This window comes from Macaca fascicularis, chromosome 16 (assembly GCF_037993035.2).
Source record: "Macaca fascicularis isolate 582-1 chromosome 16, T2T-MFA8v1.1".
Taxonomy (NCBI): Eukaryota; Metazoa; Chordata; class Mammalia; order Primates; family Cercopithecidae; genus Macaca; species Macaca fascicularis.
The window spans coordinates 62,127,781-62,148,651 of NC_088390.1; the positions used below are offsets into that span (position 1 = coordinate 62,127,781).

The 20,871-nt window shown below is 41.2% G+C and overlaps 4 protein-coding genes across 4 annotated transcripts; all 4 read right to left on the bottom strand.

The window, feature by feature from the left end:
* Nucleotides 1–2,612: 2,612 nt before the first annotated feature.
* On the bottom strand, nt 2,613–3,133 carry LOC102118023 (keratin-associated protein 2-1). Its single transcript, XM_015438467.3, has one exon. The coding sequence runs from the start codon at nt 3,067–3,069 to the stop codon at nt 2,683–2,685; it is 387 nt and encodes a 128-aa protein (XP_015293953.1). The 5' UTR covers nt 3,070–3,133; the 3' UTR covers nt 2,613–2,682.
* A 5,653-nt stretch (nt 3,134–8,786) lies between these two features.
* On the bottom strand, nt 8,787–9,237 carry LOC102117664 (keratin-associated protein 2-1-like). The gene has a single exon (XM_045375973.2). It carries the CDS (start codon nt 9,171–9,173, stop codon nt 8,787–8,789), a length of 387 nt encoding a protein of 128 aa, XP_045231908.1. The 5' UTR covers nt 9,174–9,237.
* Nucleotides 9,238–13,716: 4,479 nt separating this feature from the next.
* On the bottom strand, nt 13,717–14,421 carry LOC102117304 (keratin-associated protein 2-1). Its single transcript, XM_015438469.4, has one exon. The coding sequence runs from the start codon at nt 14,355–14,357 to the stop codon at nt 13,971–13,973; it is 387 nt and encodes a 128-aa protein (XP_015293955.3). The 5' UTR covers nt 14,358–14,421; the 3' UTR covers nt 13,717–13,970.
* Nucleotides 14,422–16,352: 1,931 nt separating this feature from the next.
* LOC102116948 (keratin-associated protein 2-1) lies at nt 16,353–20,203 on the bottom strand. The gene has a single exon (XM_005584139.4). The coding sequence runs from the start codon at nt 20,137–20,139 to the stop codon at nt 19,753–19,755; it is 387 nt and encodes a 128-aa protein (XP_005584196.1). The 5' UTR covers nt 20,140–20,203; the 3' UTR covers nt 16,353–19,752.
* Nucleotides 20,204–20,871: the final 668 nt, after the last annotated feature.

Sequence of the window (20,871 nt, forward strand, 5' to 3'; positions counted from 1 at the left end):
GTTAAAGTTCTTTTAAGTATCTGGACCAGAGACTTTTAAAAAAAATTATTATTATACTTTAAGTTCTAGGGTACATGTGCACAACATGCAGGTTTGTTACATATGTATACATGAGGTTTGTTACATATGTATACATGTGCCATGTTGGTGTGCTGCACCCATTAACTCGTCATTTACATAAGGTATATCTCCTAATGCTATCCCTCCTCCCTCCCCCCTCCCCACAATAGGCCCTGGTGTGGACCAGAGACTTATAATTGGAATAAATCACATTTGCTTCCTAGTCGTTTTTGTTTCCCACATTCAACTAAGTTAATATACTTTCTGGGTTTCTACATCTGCCATACTCATTGTGTCTTCTTTATTCCATGGGTATTATCTTAGTTGAGCTCTTATTGTACATCGGTTGGACCAGGGCAATATCTTCCTGATTAGTTTCTGTATAGTTCTGTGCAACTTATTTCTCTGGCCTTTGACCTCTGTCTTTATAAGGTGCTATCATGAGAATTGTCCCAATGCCCAGCTCTTGTTATGCCATTTTCCTGCCCCAAAACTTTCAACAGCTCCTTACTGCTTATTGCATTAAGGGTGTACTCCCTTGTCTAGTATTCAAAGCATACAAATTTTCCAAATCTTTCTTTCACTATCACTCTCTATATATCCAGTGCCCCCAGCCAAACTGTACTCTGAACAATGCTATGGTTCCCCTCCCTCCATACCTTTGCTCATACTATTTCTATTGCTACGAATGCCATCCCTCTGATCTGGGTAGCACAATCTGAACCCATATAAAATGTTAGCTTCTCTTTTCAATCTTTCTTTTTTTCCTCAACCAATAGTGACTTCTGTGTTGATACCACACAGTGTTGTACTTTTATTTTTTCATATTCTACTTTTTAGATGAATTATAGGTGAATATGACTCATGTCCCTAGAAGCTTTTTGAAGAAGGGAACATTTTTAATTCAATTTTAATTTCTATTTTATACCATGTAGCCTGTGACTTGCATATGGTAGGCAAACAGTGCATTTAGACCCTATTTGTCAACGTATTTAAAAACAACCCAAAATGGATTAAATACTTAAATATAAGACCGCAAATAATAAAACTACTAGAAGAAAACATACAGGAAGCATTTTATGGCACTGGTCTGGGCAATGGTTTTTTTCTTGGGGGGATAAGACCTCAAAGGCACAGGCAACAAAAGTGAAAGTAGACAAATGGGATTATATAAAAGTAAAAACCTTCTGCACAGCAAAGGAAATAATCAAATCAACAGAGTGAAGAGACAACCTAGAGAATGGGAGAAAATATTTTCAAACTATGCATCTGACCAGGGGTTAATATCCAGAATATATAAGGAACTTGAACAACTCAACAGTGAATAACGATAATAAATCCAATTAAAAATAGGTAAAAGACCTGAATAGATATTTCACAAAAGAAAACACACAAATGGCCAACACATATATGAAGAAGTGCTCAGCATCACTAATCATCATGAAATGCAGATCAAAACCACGATGAGATACCATATCACCCCAATTAGAATGGCTATTATCAAAAATACAAAAAAGTAACAAATCCTGGTGTGGATGTGGTAAAAGGGGAGCTCATACAAGGTTGGAGGGAATGTAAAGTAGCATAGCCATTATGGAAAACAGTATGGAGGGTCCCCCAAAAATAGAACTACCATATGATCCAGCAATCCCATTACTGAGTATATGTCCAAAGGAAATGAAATCAGTATGTTGAGGAGATATCTGCACTTCCATGTTTGTTGCAGCACTATTCACAGCAGACAACATATGAAAACAATCTAAGTGTCCCATCAATGGATGAATGGATAGAGAAAATATGACACTCTCACACACACACAATGAAAACTATCAGCCATAAAAACAATGAAATACTGTCATGTGCAACAACATGGATGAACCTGGAGGACATTATGGTAAGTGAAATTAACCAGGCACAGGAAGACAAACAGCACATTCTCTCACTCCTATGTGAAATCTAAAGAAGTTAATCTCATAGAAGTAGAGAGTAGAATACTGGCTACCAGAGGCTGGGGAGAGTGAGAGGAGGGGAGGATAAGCAGAGATTGGTCAACAGGTACAAAGTTACAGATAGATAGGAGGGGTAAGTGTTGGTATTCTAATGTACAGTAGGATGACTATGGTTAATAATATTGTATCGTATATTTCAAAATAGCTAACAGAGAAGATTTTAAATGCTCTTACCATGAAGAAATGATAAATGTATGAGGTGATGAATATGCTAAACACCCTGACTTGATTATTACAAAATGTATACATGTATGGAAACATCACACTGCACCCCATAAACATGTACAATTATGTGTCAGTTTTTAAAATTAAAAGTTAATTTAATACAAAACATTAGAATGAGTAAATAAAACCAAAGTTTTTGCAAGACCAAAGAACAGATATTTATTAGAAAATAAACATGCCACAAAATCTTAGATAGGTAGAAGGAAATTGCTTCCTTTACAAAGACTTCAGAAGGGCCCAGGTCTTAATGATGAGCCCGGTTCTCGGTTCCCAGCTTGGATGATGTGGGGTCTTGCGGGCTCAGGGCAGGAGGTTTGTTAAAGTAGAGAAACGGGAGTGTGACTTTTTCAGAAGGTGAGTTGCATGTTCCGGGCAGTCAGTGACCTGCTCAGCAGGAGAAGGTCCTGCAGGTGGTGCTGCAAGGCGTCGGCTGGCCGCAGGGGGGCCGGCAGCAGGGGGACTGCACAGACACAGGCTGGCAGCAGGTGGTGGCCCAGCAGCAGGGCCTGCAGACCACAGCCGTGCACGACGTGGGGCAGCAGGTGATGGGGCGGCAGCAGCCTTCCTGCAGGGAGCAGGGGTCGCAGCACACCGGGCGGCGGCAGGGCTCGCAGATGGGACGCGTGCAGCGGGGCACGCAGGTCACGGGGCGGCACACGGTGGTCTGGTAGGTCACGGGGCGGCAGCAGCAGGGGTCGCGGTAGCAGCAGGGCTGGCAGCAGCCTCCCCCGTAGCTCAGGGAGGAGAAGGTGGAGCCGCAGCAGGAGCCGGTCATGGTGGTGTCTGAGGCTGGTGTGGGGTGGGCTGTTGAGAGGAGCTGGGTGTTCTCAGGTGTGAATGTCCTCCTCCCGCTCCGGGCCCTTTATATACCCTGGCCAGGGGCAGGTGACCCTTTTCGTTTACCTTTTGGCCAATTAAGTAGAATTCTGTTTTGGCTAATGGTTGCTTGTGACACACTCATTATCTCATTAAAGAGCTCTTGTTGCATCTCTAAGTATGGATGTACCTACACCGTGTGAAAATCTAAGAACTCATCGTCATTTGAGGTGATAGTAGCTCTCGATGCTTATTTTGAGTAGATAGCACTGGATCAAATCCGGACAAAATGGTCTAAAAACTTTTCAGTTTTAAAAAGAAATTATAAACATAGAGGAGTACATAGAACACTGAGTAGAGCCTATCCCGACCCCAGCAGGGGACTCAAGTCCTTGGAAGCACCTACATGTGAAAAGTGAATCACACGAGTGTTAGACAAGACCTCCCATGTAGTCTGCTTGGGAATATGTTTATCACTTGAAGTAGTGGGATACATAGGCCTTGAATAGGATAGTAGCTCATCTAGTTTTACAGGACAGATGAAAATTTTTGCAAGCCACTAAGTATTGGAATAATACCTCCAAGACTGCCTTGCATGTTTTCTTTTCTCTAGTACATGGTTCTGTGCAACTCTGGTCCTTCTGCTCATAAGGTGCTGATTTTTATCTCTGAAACATGTCATTTTTTAGCCTTGCCTTTCTTGTGCATGTAATGAAGAATTCTGTAATGGGAAATTTTTCTTAATATACCTTGACAGCTGGGCGCAGTGGCTCATGCCTGTAATCCCAACACTTGGGGAGGCTGAGGCAGGCAGATCACCTGAGCTCAGGAGTTCAAGACCACCCTGGGCAATATGGTGAAACCCCAACTCTAATAAAATACAAAAAATTAGCCAGGTGTGGTGGTGGGTGCCTGTAGTCCTAGCTATGCAGGAGGCTGAGGAACGAGAATCACTTGAGCCCCAGAGGCGGAGGTTGCAGTGAGCCAAGATCATGCCACAGAACTCCAGCTTGAGCTGCAAAGTGAGACTCCATCTCAAAAGGATATATACATGTATACCTTGACATAAGTGCTATGACTAGCAAGTGACAAGAAAGGGGTTTTCAACCGACATTGCACACATATCCAGTACACTGTTCAACGGAGACACGTTGGGAGGCTGCCCAGTGTTCTGCTATGGCACTGCTAAAAGCGTGATGGACGGGCTCCTTCAGGAAGTGTTGCCAGAGGCAGTTTAGGAACTGCAAAGGGAAACAATCCCATTACCTTCCAGCTTTACTCCTCCTGTTAGTCACCAGACAGGGTTTTGAATCACTTCAGGATCATTTTCTTTATTTGAAAGAATGTGCCTTGGACCCCAACATCTTAAGCTCCCCAAATGGAATCTCAAGCATAATTTCAAAACTTTAAGGGGAACGTAAATTGACTGAACCCATAGTCACAATTAGTGAAACAGAAGAAGGAGCTATCAGGCACAATCTCATCACTAGAGACCTTTGACTCTCTTGTTTTAGATTCCTTTCTTTGTTCATGGACATGGGATTTTTGTTTTTCAAAGCGGTAACCAGAGGTAACTAGGTAAAAAGTTGTATATTCTGCTCTTTTTGAGACATATTATCTCATAATTTATTTTCATGCTGCTGTGGAGTCTTCATGGTAATCACATTTTATGCAATGGGAGCCTCTTTGGAAGACTTAAATCATCACATTAACAAGACTCATTTCTCTACTGCACAAACTTTGAACCCAAGTTAATTCCAAAGACATCTGTCTCTCCCCTTTGTAAAGATCCAAAAAAATAGTCTGTGTATCATTCAGTAAACCTTTCTAATGTTTATTCACTCTAAGACACTTATCCACACCCCATAGCCAAACTTAATTTGCAGGCAGAGAAGTTATGGGTCACGCTTCAGTTATTCATGCCCCAGAGTTGTGAGAGCACAGACAGCTCTGCGGTTTGAAACTGGTGGCAAGTCACATCCTATTTTCTGACCCCACTTATTCTGAAACTGGACAATGCTCATTTAAAGCTCTGCTGCTTACTGGCTGTGTGTCCTTGGGCCATAATAATAGTTCATATCAGAATTGTTGTAAGGATTACATGAGCTAATATTTGTCAAGTGCTAAGAACAAACAGTGTCTGGTACTTAGTATCTAAAATAGATATATTTTATATTATAATATACAAATATATATTTATATATAACATATAAAGATATATTTACTATATATACTATATATTTATATATAACATAAATATATATTTAAATATATAGTATATATAGTAAATATATTTTTAAATATACAGTAAATATATATATTTATACATATATACACATATATAGTAACATGACCTTTTACTATATATAGAGTAAATATATGTAGTACATATATACATATATGTATATATGTACATATATACCTGTATGTGTATATATACATATACATATACACACATATATATGTATAAGTATATAGTAAAAGGTCATGTTACATTGGTACTTTTTAAATTCTAAACTTTAAGTTTAGAACAAAGATCAACATATTTTTTATGGCAAATGATCGGTTCTCTGCTCAGTCACCAAAGAATATGCATGAAATAACATTATTCAGTGGTGAGTTCCATTAATAGCATGAAGTAAAATAAAAGCACCTGGAAGGAAGAAATAGAGCACCTTCTCATTGAGTACTTACCTCTGTTAAGGGAGTCAGGCTATTGTTGAACTGACAGGCGGCACGTCTGTCAGGACTGTGTATAACAACAAGACCCCTACTGAGAACCCCACAGTCCATGCAATACAGAATGGGGTCTTAGAGAAGCATCCTTAAAAAAAAAAAAAAAGGCCTTCAAATTGATTTAGACAGATTTCTCGTGGCGGTGGACAACAGATTTTGTGTAATAAACTCTAGAGCTTTATTTCACATTATCATTTAACAATAACATTATGAACAATTTTTTTTTCACTATTTCAACTTTTCCTTTAGATTCTGGGGGTACATTGTGTGATGTACCAGTTTGCTATGTGGGTATATTGTGTGATGCTGAGGTTTGGGGTATGATTGATCCTGTCACCCAGGACTGAGTGTAGTAGCCAATAGTTTTTCAATCCTTGTCTCCCTCCCTCTCTCCCCACTCTAGTAGTCCCCGATGTCGATTGTTGCCATCATTAGGTCAATGAATACCCGATGTTTAATTCCCATTTGTCAGTGAGAACATATGGCATTTGGTTTTCTGTTCCTGAGTTAATTTGATTAGGATAATGGCCCCCAGCTGCATCCATGTTACTGTGAAGGACATGAGTTCATTGTTTTTTATGGCTGAGTTGTACTCCATAGTGTATGTGTACCACATTTTCTCTATCCAGTCCACCACTGATGGGAACCTAGGTTGATTCCATGTCTTTGCTATTGTGAATTGTACTGTGACAAACATGCAAGTGCATGTGTCTTTTTGGTAGAATGATTTATTTTCTTTTGGCTACAGACCAAGTAAAGGGATTGCTGGGTCAAATGATAGTTCTATTTTAAGTTCTTGAGAAATCTCCACATTGCTTTCCATAGTGGCTGAACTAATCTACATTCCCATCAACAGCATATAAGCATTCTCTCCTCTCGACAGCCTTGTCAGCATCTGTTGTTTTTTTACTATTTCTTTCTTTATTCTGAAAGTATGGGGCTTCAATTACTGAGCTTTTTAATAATAGCCATTCTGACTGGTGCAAGATGGTATCTCATTGTGGTTTTGATTTGCATTTCTTTGATGAATAATGATATGGGGCATTTTTTCACATGTTTGTTGGCTGCTTGTATGTCTTATTTTGAGAAGTGATTGTTCAAGTCCTTTGCCCACTTTTTAATGGGGTTATTTGTTTTTTGCTTGTTCAATTGTTTAAGTTCCTTATAGATTCTGGATATTAGGCGTTTATTGGATGCACAGCTTGTGAATATTTTCTCTCATTCTGTAGGTTGTCTATTTACTGTGTTGATAGTTTCATTTACTGTGCAGAAGCTCTTTAGTTTAATTAGGTCCCGCTTGTCAATTTTTGTGTTTGTTGCAATTGCTTTTGAGGACTTAGTCATAAATTCTTTCTGAAGATTGATGCTCAGAATGATGTTTTCTAGATTTTCTCCTGGGGTTTTTACAGTTTGAGGTCTTACATTTAAATCTTTAATCCATCTTGAGTTAATTTTTCTATATGGTGAAATGTTGGGGTCTAGTTTCAATCCTCTGCATAGAGCTAGCCAGCTATCTCAGCACCACTTATCGAATAGGGAGTCCTATCCTCATTGCTTATTTTTGTTAATGTTATCAAAGATTAGATTGTTGTATGAGTGTGGCTTTATTTCTGGATTCTCTATTCTGTTCCTTTTGTCTATGCCACTTTATATTTTACAACCTTCTGTTTTGGTACCAGTACCATGCTGTTTTGTTTACTGTAGTCTTATAGCGTAGTTTGAAGTCAGGTAATGTGATGCCTCCAGATTTCTTTTTATTTAGGATTGCTTTGGCTATTTGGGCTCTTTTCGGTTCCATATGAATTTCAGAATCGTTTTTTTTCTGGTTCTGTGAAAAATGAGATTGGTAGCTTGATAAAAATAGCATTGAATCTGTAGATTGCTTTGGGCAGTGTAGCCATTTTAATGACATTGATTCTTCCAATCCATTGGCATGGGATGTTTTTCCATTCGTTTGTGTCACCTATCATTTCTTTAAGTCGTGTTCTGTAATTTTCTCTGTAGAGATTTTTCACTTCCTTGGTTAGATGTATTCCTAGGGGGTGTTTGTATGTGTGTGTGGCTATTGAAGTGTAAAATAAAGTCGTAAAATATACAACCATTTTGTGATTAACATGTCTCTCACCATACTAAGAAGAAGTGTTTGACTTAAGGTCTAAATGCAGGAAACATGCATTCTCCAGGGTCTTTTCTAAACTTTTGTGATTATAATTACATTAGTAAGTAACTAATTTACTCTTACATTACTCATGTTTCTTTAACTTTTGAAAGAGAGGTAATTGGCCAGAGGTTGCCTAAGGCTTCTTCCATCTCTAACACCCTGGGTATTCTATGATGTTCCAACAGGTGTTGGATCAGTAAATACACCATTAGGCTGGGAATATAAGTTTCAACCCAGGTGCAGCCTCCCAGGGTGTTTCTTGTTGCAGAACATTTCTCAGGTGTTCGATGCATGCCTGGAATTCTGGGCACAAGTGACTCTGTACACATGATAAAGACATAGTTGTACTCATCTTCCTGACTCAGCTGTGCTCCACAAATGCCATTTACGATGATTATAAGAAAACTACTCAGACTTAAGTTATGAGAACTATGTAAGAGGATTGTTCTGCATCTTGCTTTGAGTATCTCTAGACAAAAGAGAGATGCAATCTACCGGAAGGAAATATCACAAAGACCATGATTTCTATGCTAAGAATATTGAGTTTTATTAGAAAGCAGACAACATGATATGGGAGTTAGACTGGAGTCCTAGGAAGAGAGAGTATTTTTCATCTGTAGTTGGTCTGAAAAGGTATCTTCAGTGCATAGGGTGAGCTAGTATGAAGAGATGAGAAATGGGCTTCTCAAGGAAACGTGTATTGCTCTGCGGTGAAGCCCTGAGGGGCAGCGGGATGGTCCTGGCCATCTTCTGAAGGGTTCTTCGTGATTACGGGCTGCTCAGCAGGAGAAGGTCCTGCAGGTGGTGCTGCAAGGCGTCGGCTGGCCGCAGGGGGGCCGGCAGCAGGGGGACTGCACAGACACAGGCTGGCAGCAGGTGGTGGCCCAGCAGCAGGGCCTGCAGACCACAGCCGTGCACGACGTGGGGCAGCAGGTGATGGGGCGGCAGCAGCCTTCCTGCAGGGAGCAGGGGTCGCAGCACACCGGGCGGCGGCAGGGCTCGCAGATGGGACGCGTGCAGCGGGGCACGCAGGTCACGGGGCGGCACACGGTGGTCTGGTAGGTCACGGGGCGGCAGCAGCAGGGGTCGCGGTAGCAGCAGGGCTGGCAGCAGCCTTCCCCGTAGCTCAGGGAGGAGAAGGTGGAGCCGCAGCAGGAGCCGGTCATGGTGGTGTCTGAGGCTGGTGTGGGCTGGGCTGTTGAGAGGAGCTGGATGTTCTCAGATGTGAATGTCCTCCTCCCGCTCCGGGCCCTTTATATACCCTGGCTGGGAGCTGATGACCCCTAGGACACGAGGTCATTTCCTTGTTTTCACTTATTCTTCCTGAAATAACACCTGCAGATTAGTAAGTTTTCTAGACATTGTTTAGATACTCAGGTACACATAAATGTCTATTTGTTTTCCTTATTTAGTGTAGACCCATTATATTTTGCTATTTATGGTTCAAATATGAATTTAATGACCCTAACTTCAAAGTCTCCAATTATCATTATAATTCAATGATGCTTTTGCCAGTTGCTGTTTTGATAGCACAAAGCAGCTGTCATGCTCTGCATGCTCTGAGGGTTACTTGCTAGCAGTTGAAGTACACCTCAAGTTGTTAGCATTCTTTGCCACTGCTAAGCTTCCTGGGCAAAACAAGTTGAGGATAATACTACAGGGATAGTTTAAAAGTCAAGATTTCTCAGTAAAAGAAGAATTTTCCAGTCCTCTTTTTGGAGGTACAAGAATGCATTTTAGTAGGTTTCCATCATCCAGTGGTTTTTGTCTTAGAGATATGTTCATTGATTTCTATGGTTGTATATTTCCAGACCAAGGTAAATTTCACTGTAATCTTCATGATAGCCAGTATCATTAAGTTCTAACTATGTTCCAAGCAGCATATTAAAAAATACACGTATTAATGTCATCTTCATAACATTCTTAGGATGTAGATACTGTTTATTTCTCATTTCACACATGAGGAACCAGATAAGTGACTTACCCAAGGTCATGTACCTAGTAAGTGTTGGAGCCAATACTCACTCCAGAAATATCTGTGGGAACATTATTTGTCAGCCCAAAAAGCTGAAGAACTCACTGTAGCTAAAAAATGGATTGTAGGCACCACATTCCCAGATATTAAGGAATGTCTATTTTATTTAGGAACTTTTACAATGTATTTACTTTGAAAACAGTTGTTATTTGTGATATGGCTAATTTTTTAGAGTCAGCTGAAAGGACTCTATGTCTTACCAATAGCCTCAGGAATGGGAAGAATTACCTTCTATTCAGCCTTCTGAAAATGTCAAAACATACCCTAAGGAGATAGTGTCATAGTTGGGCATAATTGAATGATCATGGGGTATTGTGAACAAAGCCACCAAAATGGTGAGAAAGTCAAACAAGTCTATGTAGATGAAGGCTGCAGTCTTGCAGTATAATAAAACCCTTCAGTAGTGATCCCAGTTGAATGTGTTCTCAGGCCTCATCCGGCCCATACCTCAGTGTCTTCAACATCTCCCTGTGTGCTATGCTGGGGCTCATTTCTGCTTATGGAACCAATTGTCATTTTTAATTGTTTCAAATTGTCATGACTTGTAGGCAAATTATGTCACTCAATCACATTTTAGTCTTTGCCTCTTAATTTGCTTGGTCCTGACCTTTTCCTTTACAACTAAGTCTGTTCTATTAGGTTGGTGCAAAAAGTAATTGTGGTTTTTGGCATTACTTTCAATGGCAAAAGCTGCAATTACTTTTGCACCAATCTAATAGATCTGAAGTTGAAGGTTCAAGTGTAGGCCTTCTTATTGATCACACTTCTTGCATGGTTTCTTACAGGCTTACCCAGATCTGCACCAGTCAGTTTGGCCAACCAGAGAATGGGGTGACTGTGGAAATAAATGAGATTCAATAATAGCGATAACTTTAGGGGGAAACAAGGCATTCTCCATTTGAGAAAACACTTTTAAATAAGGAGGTCTCTAGAAGGCTAAAAAGAAAAACTCTGAGAGGAGAAAAACAGATGTACTTAGCAAATTTTGAAAACACTGATCAAGATTATATACAAAGAGGCTGGGCGTGGTGGCTCACGCCTGTAATCCCAGCACTTTGGGAGGCTGTGGTGGGCGCATCACGAGGTCAGGAGATCGAGACCATCCTGGTTAACATGGTGAAACCCCATCTCTACTAAAAATACAAAAAATTAGCTGGGCATGATGGCAGGCACCTGTAGTCCCAACTACTCGCAAGGCTGAGGCAGAAGAATGGTGTGAACCCGGGAAGCGGAGCTTGCAGTGAGCGGAGATTGTGCCACTGTACTCCAACCTGGGCAACAGAGCAAGACTCCGTCTCCAAAAAAAAAAAAAGAATATATAGAAAGAAATTAGACTTATGAGCCTATCCATTGGTTAATTACCAAACGGTTAACAAAGATAAAACTCCATTGTGCACATACTGAAAATGTAAAGGTTTTGAATATAACAGTCTTCTTGTTGAGAAACTTTTACCATATTTCCAGAAAAAAGATCTTTCTTCATGATTGGTTTATTGTTTTAAGAATATGCACATCCAGCATGATGAGTTGAGAGTTGGGATGGAATGATGATGTTTTTCTCTCTTCTAACCAATCCCCTTAGAACTTATTCATTCATCATTCAACACATCATTTTTTATTATACTCAATGTGCCAAATATTGTGCAGGTCAGTGGGAATCTAGTAGTGAACAAAGTTAGTCAAGATCCTGGCCCTCAATGTAAATTAGCTCAGCCATTGTGGCAAGCAGTTTGGCAATTTCTGAAAGTATTTAAAACAGAATTGCCATCCAACCCAGCAATCCCATTATTGGGTATGGACCCAGAGGAATAGAAGTCATTCTACCATAAAGACAATACATGCATACGTCTGGTCAAAGTGGCAAAAATATGGAATCAACCTAAATACCCATTAAGGGTGGACAGGATAAAGAAAATATGGTACACATACATCACAGAATAGTACACAGCCATAAAAAAAGGAAATTATGTCCTTTGTAACAATGTGGATGAAGCTGGAGGCCATTATCCTAAGCGAACTAACGCAGATACAGAAAACCAAATACCACATGTTCTCACTTATAAGTGGTATCTAAACATTGAATACATATGGACACAAAGAAGGGAACAACAGATACTGAGGCCTACTTGAAGGCGGATGGCGGGAAGAGGGTGAGGATGAAAAAACCACCTGTCTGTTACTATGCTTTTGTTTAATTTAATTAATTAATTAATTTTTTGAAACGGAGTCTCACTCTGTCACCCAGGCAGGAGTGCAGTGGTGCAATCTTGGCTCACCGAAGCCTCTGCCTCCCAGGTTCAAGTGATTCTCCTGACTCAGCCTCCTGAGTAGCTTGGATTACAGGCGCATGCCACCATGCCCAGCTAATTTTTGTATATTTAGTAGAGACAGGGTTTCGCCATGTTGGCCAGGCTGGTCTTGAATTCCTGGCCTCAAGTGACCTACCCACCTTAGCCTCCCAAAGTGCCGGGATTACAGGCATAAGCCACTGCACCTGGCCATCTGTTACTATGCTTATTACCTGGGTGATGAAATAATCTGTATACCAAAACCCTGTGACACACAATTTACCTATATAACACACCTGCACATGTATCCCTGAACTTAAAATAAATTTAAATTTAAAAAAATGAAGACCTCTGCCCTCACAAAGCTTCCCTTGCCTCACTTTTCTCAATGGGCAGGTAGATATGCCCAGGAATACATGCCGAACAATCAAAGAAACCTCTTTTCTATCAGATGCTAGGAACTTTTCTATCAGATGCTAAAAACATATTTCTCAGCGAAATGATAGTGGTTAGCCTTCCTTGCCAACCTACAAGTATTTAACAATATCAACAATATATGCAGTATGGATTAATGTTATCAGCATTTCAACTGCATTGGTGTTGTTTAAATGGTAAGATGAATGTGGAGCTCAAAACCAGGATGATGACAACCAAGGCTTCACTTCTCCCTGCCTTCTCAGCAGCAGCCACTCCACTGGAAGTAGAACTGGCCGTGATGGTGCTGATGGGAACCATGGAGAATTTGGGATAGTGGTTCCTCCAGCATGGGATGTTCAGTGGCTAGGGATTCCCAGGTCCCCTTTGACATCAATTACTGCACAGTTTTCTACATTGGTGAACAAATGGGGCTGTAACTTAACTTAGACTTCCTCCCCCTTATCATGTGTGTGAATTATTCATAAGTCAAGTTTATGTTTACAGAGACCTACTGTAGTCTCACCATTTCCTCAGCATCACCATAAAACCTGCAACTAGAAATATGAAGGTGAATCACATGAGATGATCAGATTTATTTTGACATGCTATTAAAATTATAGACCTTCCACCTGAGTTGTTCCTATTCTAAAGCTCAAAAATGGCCCTTAGAAAATCCTTCCTTTCGTTCTTCTGATTCTGTATGCTGTAATGTAAGCTAAATATGAGCTTTTGAAGAGTGATAAACAATAAATAAAAAGAAATGTGTTTACTTCCCCAGAAATAAAATTTTATTTTATTTTTACAGGCAAAAATACAGCATACAAATAGCATTATCCTGGAAGAAAAAAAATCTCATCTGAGAACCTTGAAATAATACAAAAAAGGGTGATGAGTCAGTGGGACAGAGTTCTATTCAAGAGGAGCTTTGATTTGTATTTACTCGTTTTTTTTTTTTGTTTGTTTCGTTTCGTTTTGTTTTGTTTTTTTTTTTAAGCCAAGAAATCAAATGATGAAAGCTGGAATTTTTCTCAAGATTGTCAGAGAGGGCCAGGATTAGCTACATAATTATGTGGGGAAACAGGATGTTATTGTTGAATTCGTGCTTGTGGATCAGCTAGGCTGCAAAGGTGGAGTCTCTCATCTGATCCAGAAGGGGTGGAAGAGTCTGCACATGATTCTGTGCACCTGGGAATGTTTTGTGCGTTGAGGGGAGAGGTGGGGTCTCAGCAGGAGAAGGTCCTGCAGGTGGTGCTGCAAGGCGTCGGCTGGCCGCAGGGGGGCCGGCAGCAGGGGGACTGCACAGACACAGGCTGGCAGCAGGTGGTGGCCCAGCAGCAGGGCCTGCAGACCACAGCCGTGCACGACGTGGGGCAGCAGGTGATGGGGCGGCAGCAGCCTTCCTGCAGGGAGCAGGGGTCGCAGCACACCGGGCGGCGGCAGGGCTCGCAGATGGGACGCGTGCAGCGGGGCACGCAGGTCACGGGGCGGCACACGGTGGTCTGGTAGGTCACGGGGCGGCAGCAGCAGGGGTCGCGGTAGCAGCAGGGCTGGCAGCAGCCTCCCCCGTAGCTCAGGGAGGAGAAGGTGGAGCCGCAGCAGGAGCCAGTCATGGTGGTGTCTGAGGCTGGTGTGGGGTGGGCTGTTGAGAGGAGCTGGGTGTTCTCGGGTGTGAATGTCCTCGTGCCCCTCTGGGCCCTTTATATGCCCTGGCTGGGAGCTAATGACCCCTAGGACGTGAGGTCATTTCCTGGAGTTGTAGCTGCCCGTTGAAATGAGAACTCTGGATTTAACTGCTGAGGCAGCGATCCCTAAATCACTAAAGGATGCTTTGTTTTCTACCTGTCTGCTTTTTCCCTTTAACTGAATACCTGGTGATGTATATCATCAGAACAATTGCTCATCTGTCAGCTTCCAGGTCATGCCATGTGAGAAGATGCAAGTTTGAAGAATCCAGCATTGCCACCATCACACTTTCCTCTTGTTTGCTGCCATCCGTGACTTAAGCATAAGACTGGAAAGTTCATGAGTCACAGGCCAGGTTTCTGATTGGCATTGAGATCAAGTAAGAATTTCTAAAAAGCCAAAATTGTTCATAAGAGCGGATGTGTATTGATTCTGCTATGGAAAGCATGGCCCAGTGTTTGATGACACAGTGCCTAACCTTGTTTGTAAGAAAATCATCACCAAAGCTGCTAGACTGATTTTATTTTAGTAATCTGAGTTGGTTTATAACTCATTAACACTTATGAGACACTATGTAGATGATGCTGTACTATTTGGGGGTGGAGAGGGAAAGGAAAGAAAAATAACTTTCAAATAGTTTCCTATCACATAGCAGTCACAAATTTTAGTAAGGCAAGACAAAGATAAATCAAGCAATTAAAGGGAAAGAACTTTTCTGGAAACAATAAAGTCAAAGTAAGTGGGGATTTAATTCATTCTGTGCCTTTCTGAATGCCCTTCCATGATTATTGTCTTAGAAATAAAATTGAAATTGGCTATTTCTTGCTTTCTTGCTTTGACATATGCACTTTGTATTACATACTTCAAAATCTATGGACAATATCTACAAAGGAATCAGTTATCTTTCTGTCACAGCTGCTTTAGTTTGTTGGCTGAGGGTTTTGTTTGCTTATGAGGTGGTAAGGTGGTATTATGAAAAAGACAAGGGGAATTAGTTGAGCTGGTGACCAATAAAATAGCTTTGTCTTTTCCAGCCATAGTGAAGACGAATAGGAATACAGAAAATAAATTTAGTGTTGGAAGGTAGATTAAAGATAACATTGCCCAAGGAATGCTGATGGTCTTCGGCACAAATTTACCTCTGAGGTGTGTTTTGTTTTGTTTGCTCTTTTTAAAAATACACCTTTGGTCTACCATATCTCTGATCTTTGAAGGCCTTTGAGTCTATGATCCATCGTAGTCCATCACAGTTTTTGGAAGACCAGATTTACAAAATGAATTCCTCCAAAGTCGTATGGATCAAAGAGTGGCAAATCTTTAACAATACCACAGGTCTTCTGTGGAGTAGAAACACTGGTGATGTCTCCTAGTCTTTTTCCAACTTGGAGTCACTCAAAATAGACAACATGTAGCAGTTGTTATTAAAAATTTTTATTCTCTTTAGTGAAATAAAATAAGTACTCACTTGATACATGGTATAGCATACTGTTCTTTGTTTCGGAATGTATACAGAGATGCCAAACTAAAAAGAAATATGTCTATAAATCCACTGCTTTTGTTAACAAAAGAATGCAGTATGAAGAAATACTTTTTTCTAAAATTATAGGCTGTCAGAAACCTTGCTCTTCATCCATATCAGTAAGAAGCAAACATTCCACTCTTGCCTGGACAGGATCTAAGTCATTTGGACAGAGAAGCAACCTCAGTACCCAAACCAGGTGCAGAATTTCAGACAATTGACTTTCAGACACAACATTCCCCATTTGTCTTAACTATACAGCTTCCAGCAAAGGAGGACCATAAGTCTGTTTCACAGACCACATCTGGTGTTAATTATTTTTTAAACACAGCCCTGTTTTTCCCTGAGCTTATGAAAACACTATGTCATGTAATTTTACCCCACCATTCCTCAACATTTTATAATAACATTTCTCTACTTTGTTTGGGAGGATGCCCTGTGGTCCTCAGCCATGTGGTCTCCCTTGCTATAGCATGTTGATAGTCCTAAGCTATTGGACAAGAGGTGTGTCCCTGGTCTTTACCACATGGACTTTTTAGTCATATTATTCAAGTTACACACATACTTCAAGTGCATAATCACCAGGATGGAAACAAGTAAATCTTAAGCACAGTGAAAATAACTTGTGAGATTTTTGTAGTTGGATAGATAAAGAATGTAGTGTTGGTGACCCTTTGTGATGGTGGGCCACGCCCTCTTCTTAATAGTTTTATGAATTGTATTTTGTTAGGAACTAGTCTGGGAGCCACTAGATGTTAGGAAATTTATTAAAATTCTGAAATTAGAATATACATTCCTTAAGGACTTTGTTCTCAGAAATAATCTTAAAAATATCCTCCAATCGTAAGAGTCAGAGATGGGATGGGGAAGATTGATGGGCAAAGGGCAGGAGGAGAATGGAGAAGATAAAGAAGGATTCCAATCCTTTCTCCATCTCTTTGCAGTTGTAAATGACTTACCTTAGCCAGGTTTCCTCATCTGTAAAATGGGCAGAGTCTTCAGTGCCTGGTGTTCTTCAGAGGCTGGCTTATCATAAAATCCATGCAAATGTGGAAGACAGAGAGAGGAATATAATTAATTAGATATAATTAGAAAAGAGAAAATAGTTTAGTTGGGAGAGATAGAAAAACTAAATGATCAGGGGACTGGTGGAATTTGTTGCTAGAATTTTTTAAAAAAATTCATCTGAGTTTTTTAGATATTCATCTGCCTAAAGTCAGGGAAGGCAAAGTAATCTTTTGGGGTCTATTACAGCTTTGAGTTGTTTAATTCCCTTGGATGGTTCAATGTGAAAGAAAGAGTCTAACCATCAGATACTTACAGTTTGCTCAGTCCTTCTTTTTTCCGATGCTGCACTCCTATTCATAAATCCTGTAATCTCGGACTCATTCCTGTGGACTTGTAGAATGAATTTTTAAAGATCATTTTCATTCTGAGACAGCCTTAATCTGATGCCAAGTTGTTGTGGGTTTTTTTTTTTTTGCCTTCTTCATTATATTTATTAAAAAATCTATTGCTGCCAGTAGAAGTGGACTATCCTGAAAAAAAATTACAATTTAAGTGTGATTAGTAAAGCCTTCCCCCGAATTTGTTCCCATTCTCAATGATTTGGTATGTAGTAGATAGCATGTCTTTTGAGCCTGTTCAATACAGTCATGTCCAAATGCACCACAGGAATATAAATGAATGGTATTGGGCATTTAACTATGTGCCAGGGCATCTTGCAGTCATAAAAAGTTATAGAAGTTATTTAACTTTCCCAATAATCTACGTTGGTAAATGTTGCTTTTCCCATTTTGCGGACGGGATAACTAGAGTCAGAGAGGTTAAGTTACACCAATGCCGAAATTTTTGCTTTAAATAAATACCTACCTTTTAAAATTCTTGTGGTAAAGACAATTTCCTTTTGATTTATTTTGATAACTAAACAAGCGGAAATTAAATACTAGTTATGTATTAAATGTTGAGCTCAGTATTGGAAGCCAAAATAAACTGTGATCCCCTCCTTGGAGGCCCAAAAAAACATATAATCTCAATATAATGCCTTATGGGGAGGGAGGTAAGCTATTGGAACTTGCTGAGAACTCCTAACCTGTGTGTGTGTGTGCACGTGTGCACTCATGCATATGTGTGCAAGCGCACAGGTGTGTATGCATTTGCACATGTGTTTGTGTGATACAGGGTTTGGGATAGGACTACTGGAGAAGACTGAATTGAATCTTGGAAATGACTCAGAGTTAAGTAGGTGATGAAGGTGAAGAAAAAGAGTGTGTGAAAGAACAGATAAGTGAAAGAACATGAGGAAAAGCAAAACATTTAGAACTGCAAATGTTTAATAACTATAAGGTCAGTGTTGCTTGAAGTGAATCTTAGTGGGGAGCAGTGAGACATGGATCTGTAGAGATGGGCAAAGGACAGGCAGCAGACTGCCTGATGTGCACACGCTTCCTAGCCACGTGGGTAATCTAAGGACTAGTCTAGCTCTCCTGTAACATCTTCAAATACTTGTACCGGGAATCCTAGTGCCTCTCTCTTTTCCTCTTCTGTCTTCATCATCATCTCCATCATCTTCCTCTTCGCTTTTCTTCCTATTCATTGCCTTGCCTCCCCTCTTCACTTTTATTTAATCCCTTATCTCTTCCTTTTTGTCTCTCTTTTTTGTCATTGTTGTCATTTTATTCCACCTATGACAAGCTCAAGACACTGTCTTTTTGCACATTCATTTCTCTGCCAAATTGATTCTTCTGATTACAGTTTAGCAGGTGCTATTTCAGACTTATTACTATATTACCCTTTTTTCTTAACTGTGGTTGTCTTCATTGTGGCTTGTTCCAGTGACTATTCTTGGAAGGCTACCAGGCCATGCTTGTTGAGGTCTCAAGGAGCTCAAATCCTGGTCTTCCTCCGAAATAATGGTCCTGAAATTCTAAGGAATTACATGGAAGTGATAGAAAATAAGCAGTCTTGGGCCCCATTCCCAGAGATTTTGATTCATTAGGTTTGGTTTGGGGCCCAAGAATGTGCATTTTAAATTGCAAGAGATTCTAGTGTGTATGATGCATGGGCCACACTTTGAAAAACGCTACTCTAGGAACTATGCTAAGAAGATGAGATGCACTGTGCTGGTCAGGTTTACTGCCAGTGGTCATTCTGGGCTTGGCATATGCTATTCCCACTTTTACCCTCTTCATGAACATTGCGTTTCCTTTTGTCTATTCCATTAGCCCATAAGCTCCTTGGATGCAAGGCATGTAGCTTGTTCATCACTAATCAGGCTGCACCTGTCAATTGGAGGTCCCTTGATAAACAATTCTTGAATGACTGAATGGATGAGATTTCCATGGATAAAGTTTTGCTTAGGTTGAGCTTTGGTTCCCTGGTGCAGGTTCCAAAATCTTGCTTATCTGTGTGCACTAATAAACATGCACTAACAAATAAATCAGGGAGCAGGGCAGTTTGCTATGCCAGGAAAAATTAGTTTATTGACAACAGTGAGCAACACATTGCAAAAGATGATGGTGACAGTTTGAGCAGTAAAACCATCAGATTGTAGAATGTGTTTGCAAAGTCCACCCCAGGGATTCTTAAAGGTCAATTTACTATCCATAATGACTAAGGTTGATGTAGACACCTGAAAAGGTGGGTGAGGGTGGTAGTGGACATCTGCTTATACCAGGCTGTATCCAGATGGTAAAAATCACTATTGTCACCTGGTGAAAAGATATCTATTTTTCTTTTGACTTTTGAAAACACCAAATAGACGTTTAGGCTTCAGTGTATTGCTCTGTGGGGGCAGTGGGGTCTCAGCAGGAGAAGGTCCTGCAGGTGGTGCTGCAAGGCGTCGGCTGGCCGCAGGGGGGCCGGCAGCAGGGGGACTGCACAGACACAGGCTGGCAGCAGGTGGTGGCCCAGCAGCAGGGCCTGCAGACCACAGCCGTGCACGACGTGGGGCAGCAGGTGATGGGGCGGCAGCAGCCTTCCTGCAGGGAGCAGGGGTCGCAGCACACCGGGCGGCGGCAGGGCTCGCAGATGGGGCGCGTACAGCGGGGCACGCAGGTCACGGGGCGGCACACGGTGGTCTGGTAGGTCACGGGGCGGCAGCAGCAGGGGTCGCGGTAGCAGCAGGGCTGGCAGCAGCCTCCCCCGTAGCTCAGGGAAGAGAAGGTGGAGCCGCAGCAGGAGCCGGTCATGGTGGTGTCTGAGGCTGGTGTGGGGTGGGCTGTTGAGAAGAGCTGGATGTTCTCAGGTGTGAATGTCCTCCTCCCGCTCCGGGCCCTTTATATACCCTGGCCTTGTGTTGATGACCCCTCGACACGTGATCATTTTCTTGTGCATCTTCTGGCCAATTAAATGAAGATTTAGCATTGACTAATGGTATTTTGGTCACTCTTCACCTCATAACATATTCATGTACATACACCACAAATATTCACTCATTTTCTTGTGTTGTTTATCCTTACCAAATTTAGACATTGGATTCACTTCTGATTAATTTTCCTTTGAAATATTCCTAACCCATAAGAGAGAAAAGAATGTGTTTTCTAAACTATTTAGTGTCTAATCGCTCTGCCCTTTGGCGCTAAAATTAGCATGTTATTCCTTGTCTTCAAAGGCTCCCATCACCAGCACCCAAGCAGTGACTTGCCTTATTAATGCACATGGGCATGATGGTAGCAGGTTAATAGCATCATCCTAGTGCAGACCAGTAGTCATCTGCTTCACAGATAGCTCCTTCCATGACTCACTTAAAGACAGGCTTGTGGTTTTTCATGTCAGCAGGGACCACACGAAATGCGGATCCCTGCCCACTGGTGTGGTCACTCTCCCCTGACTAGGACCTAGGCTTTCCTGCCTTGGTTTTGATGTGTCATCATTCACCTGGAATGCCCTCCTCATCCTTCCAATCCAAACTCAACTTCTAC

Bases quoted from the DNA above. Each gene is read 5' to 3' on its own strand.
- LOC102117664 (XM_045375973.2), bottom strand. From the start codon at position 9,173: ATGACCGGCTCCTGCTGCGGCTCCACCTTCTCCTCCCTGAGCTACGGG.
- LOC102118023 (XM_015438467.3), bottom strand. From the start codon at position 3,069: ATGACCGGCTCCTGCTGCGGCTCCACCTTCTCCTCCCTGAGCTACGGG.
- LOC102116948 (XM_005584139.4), bottom strand. From the start codon at position 20,139: ATGACCGGCTCCTGCTGCGGCTCCACCTTCTCTTCCCTGAGCTACGGG.
- LOC102117304 (XM_015438469.4), bottom strand. From the start codon at position 14,357: ATGACTGGCTCCTGCTGCGGCTCCACCTTCTCCTCCCTGAGCTACGGG.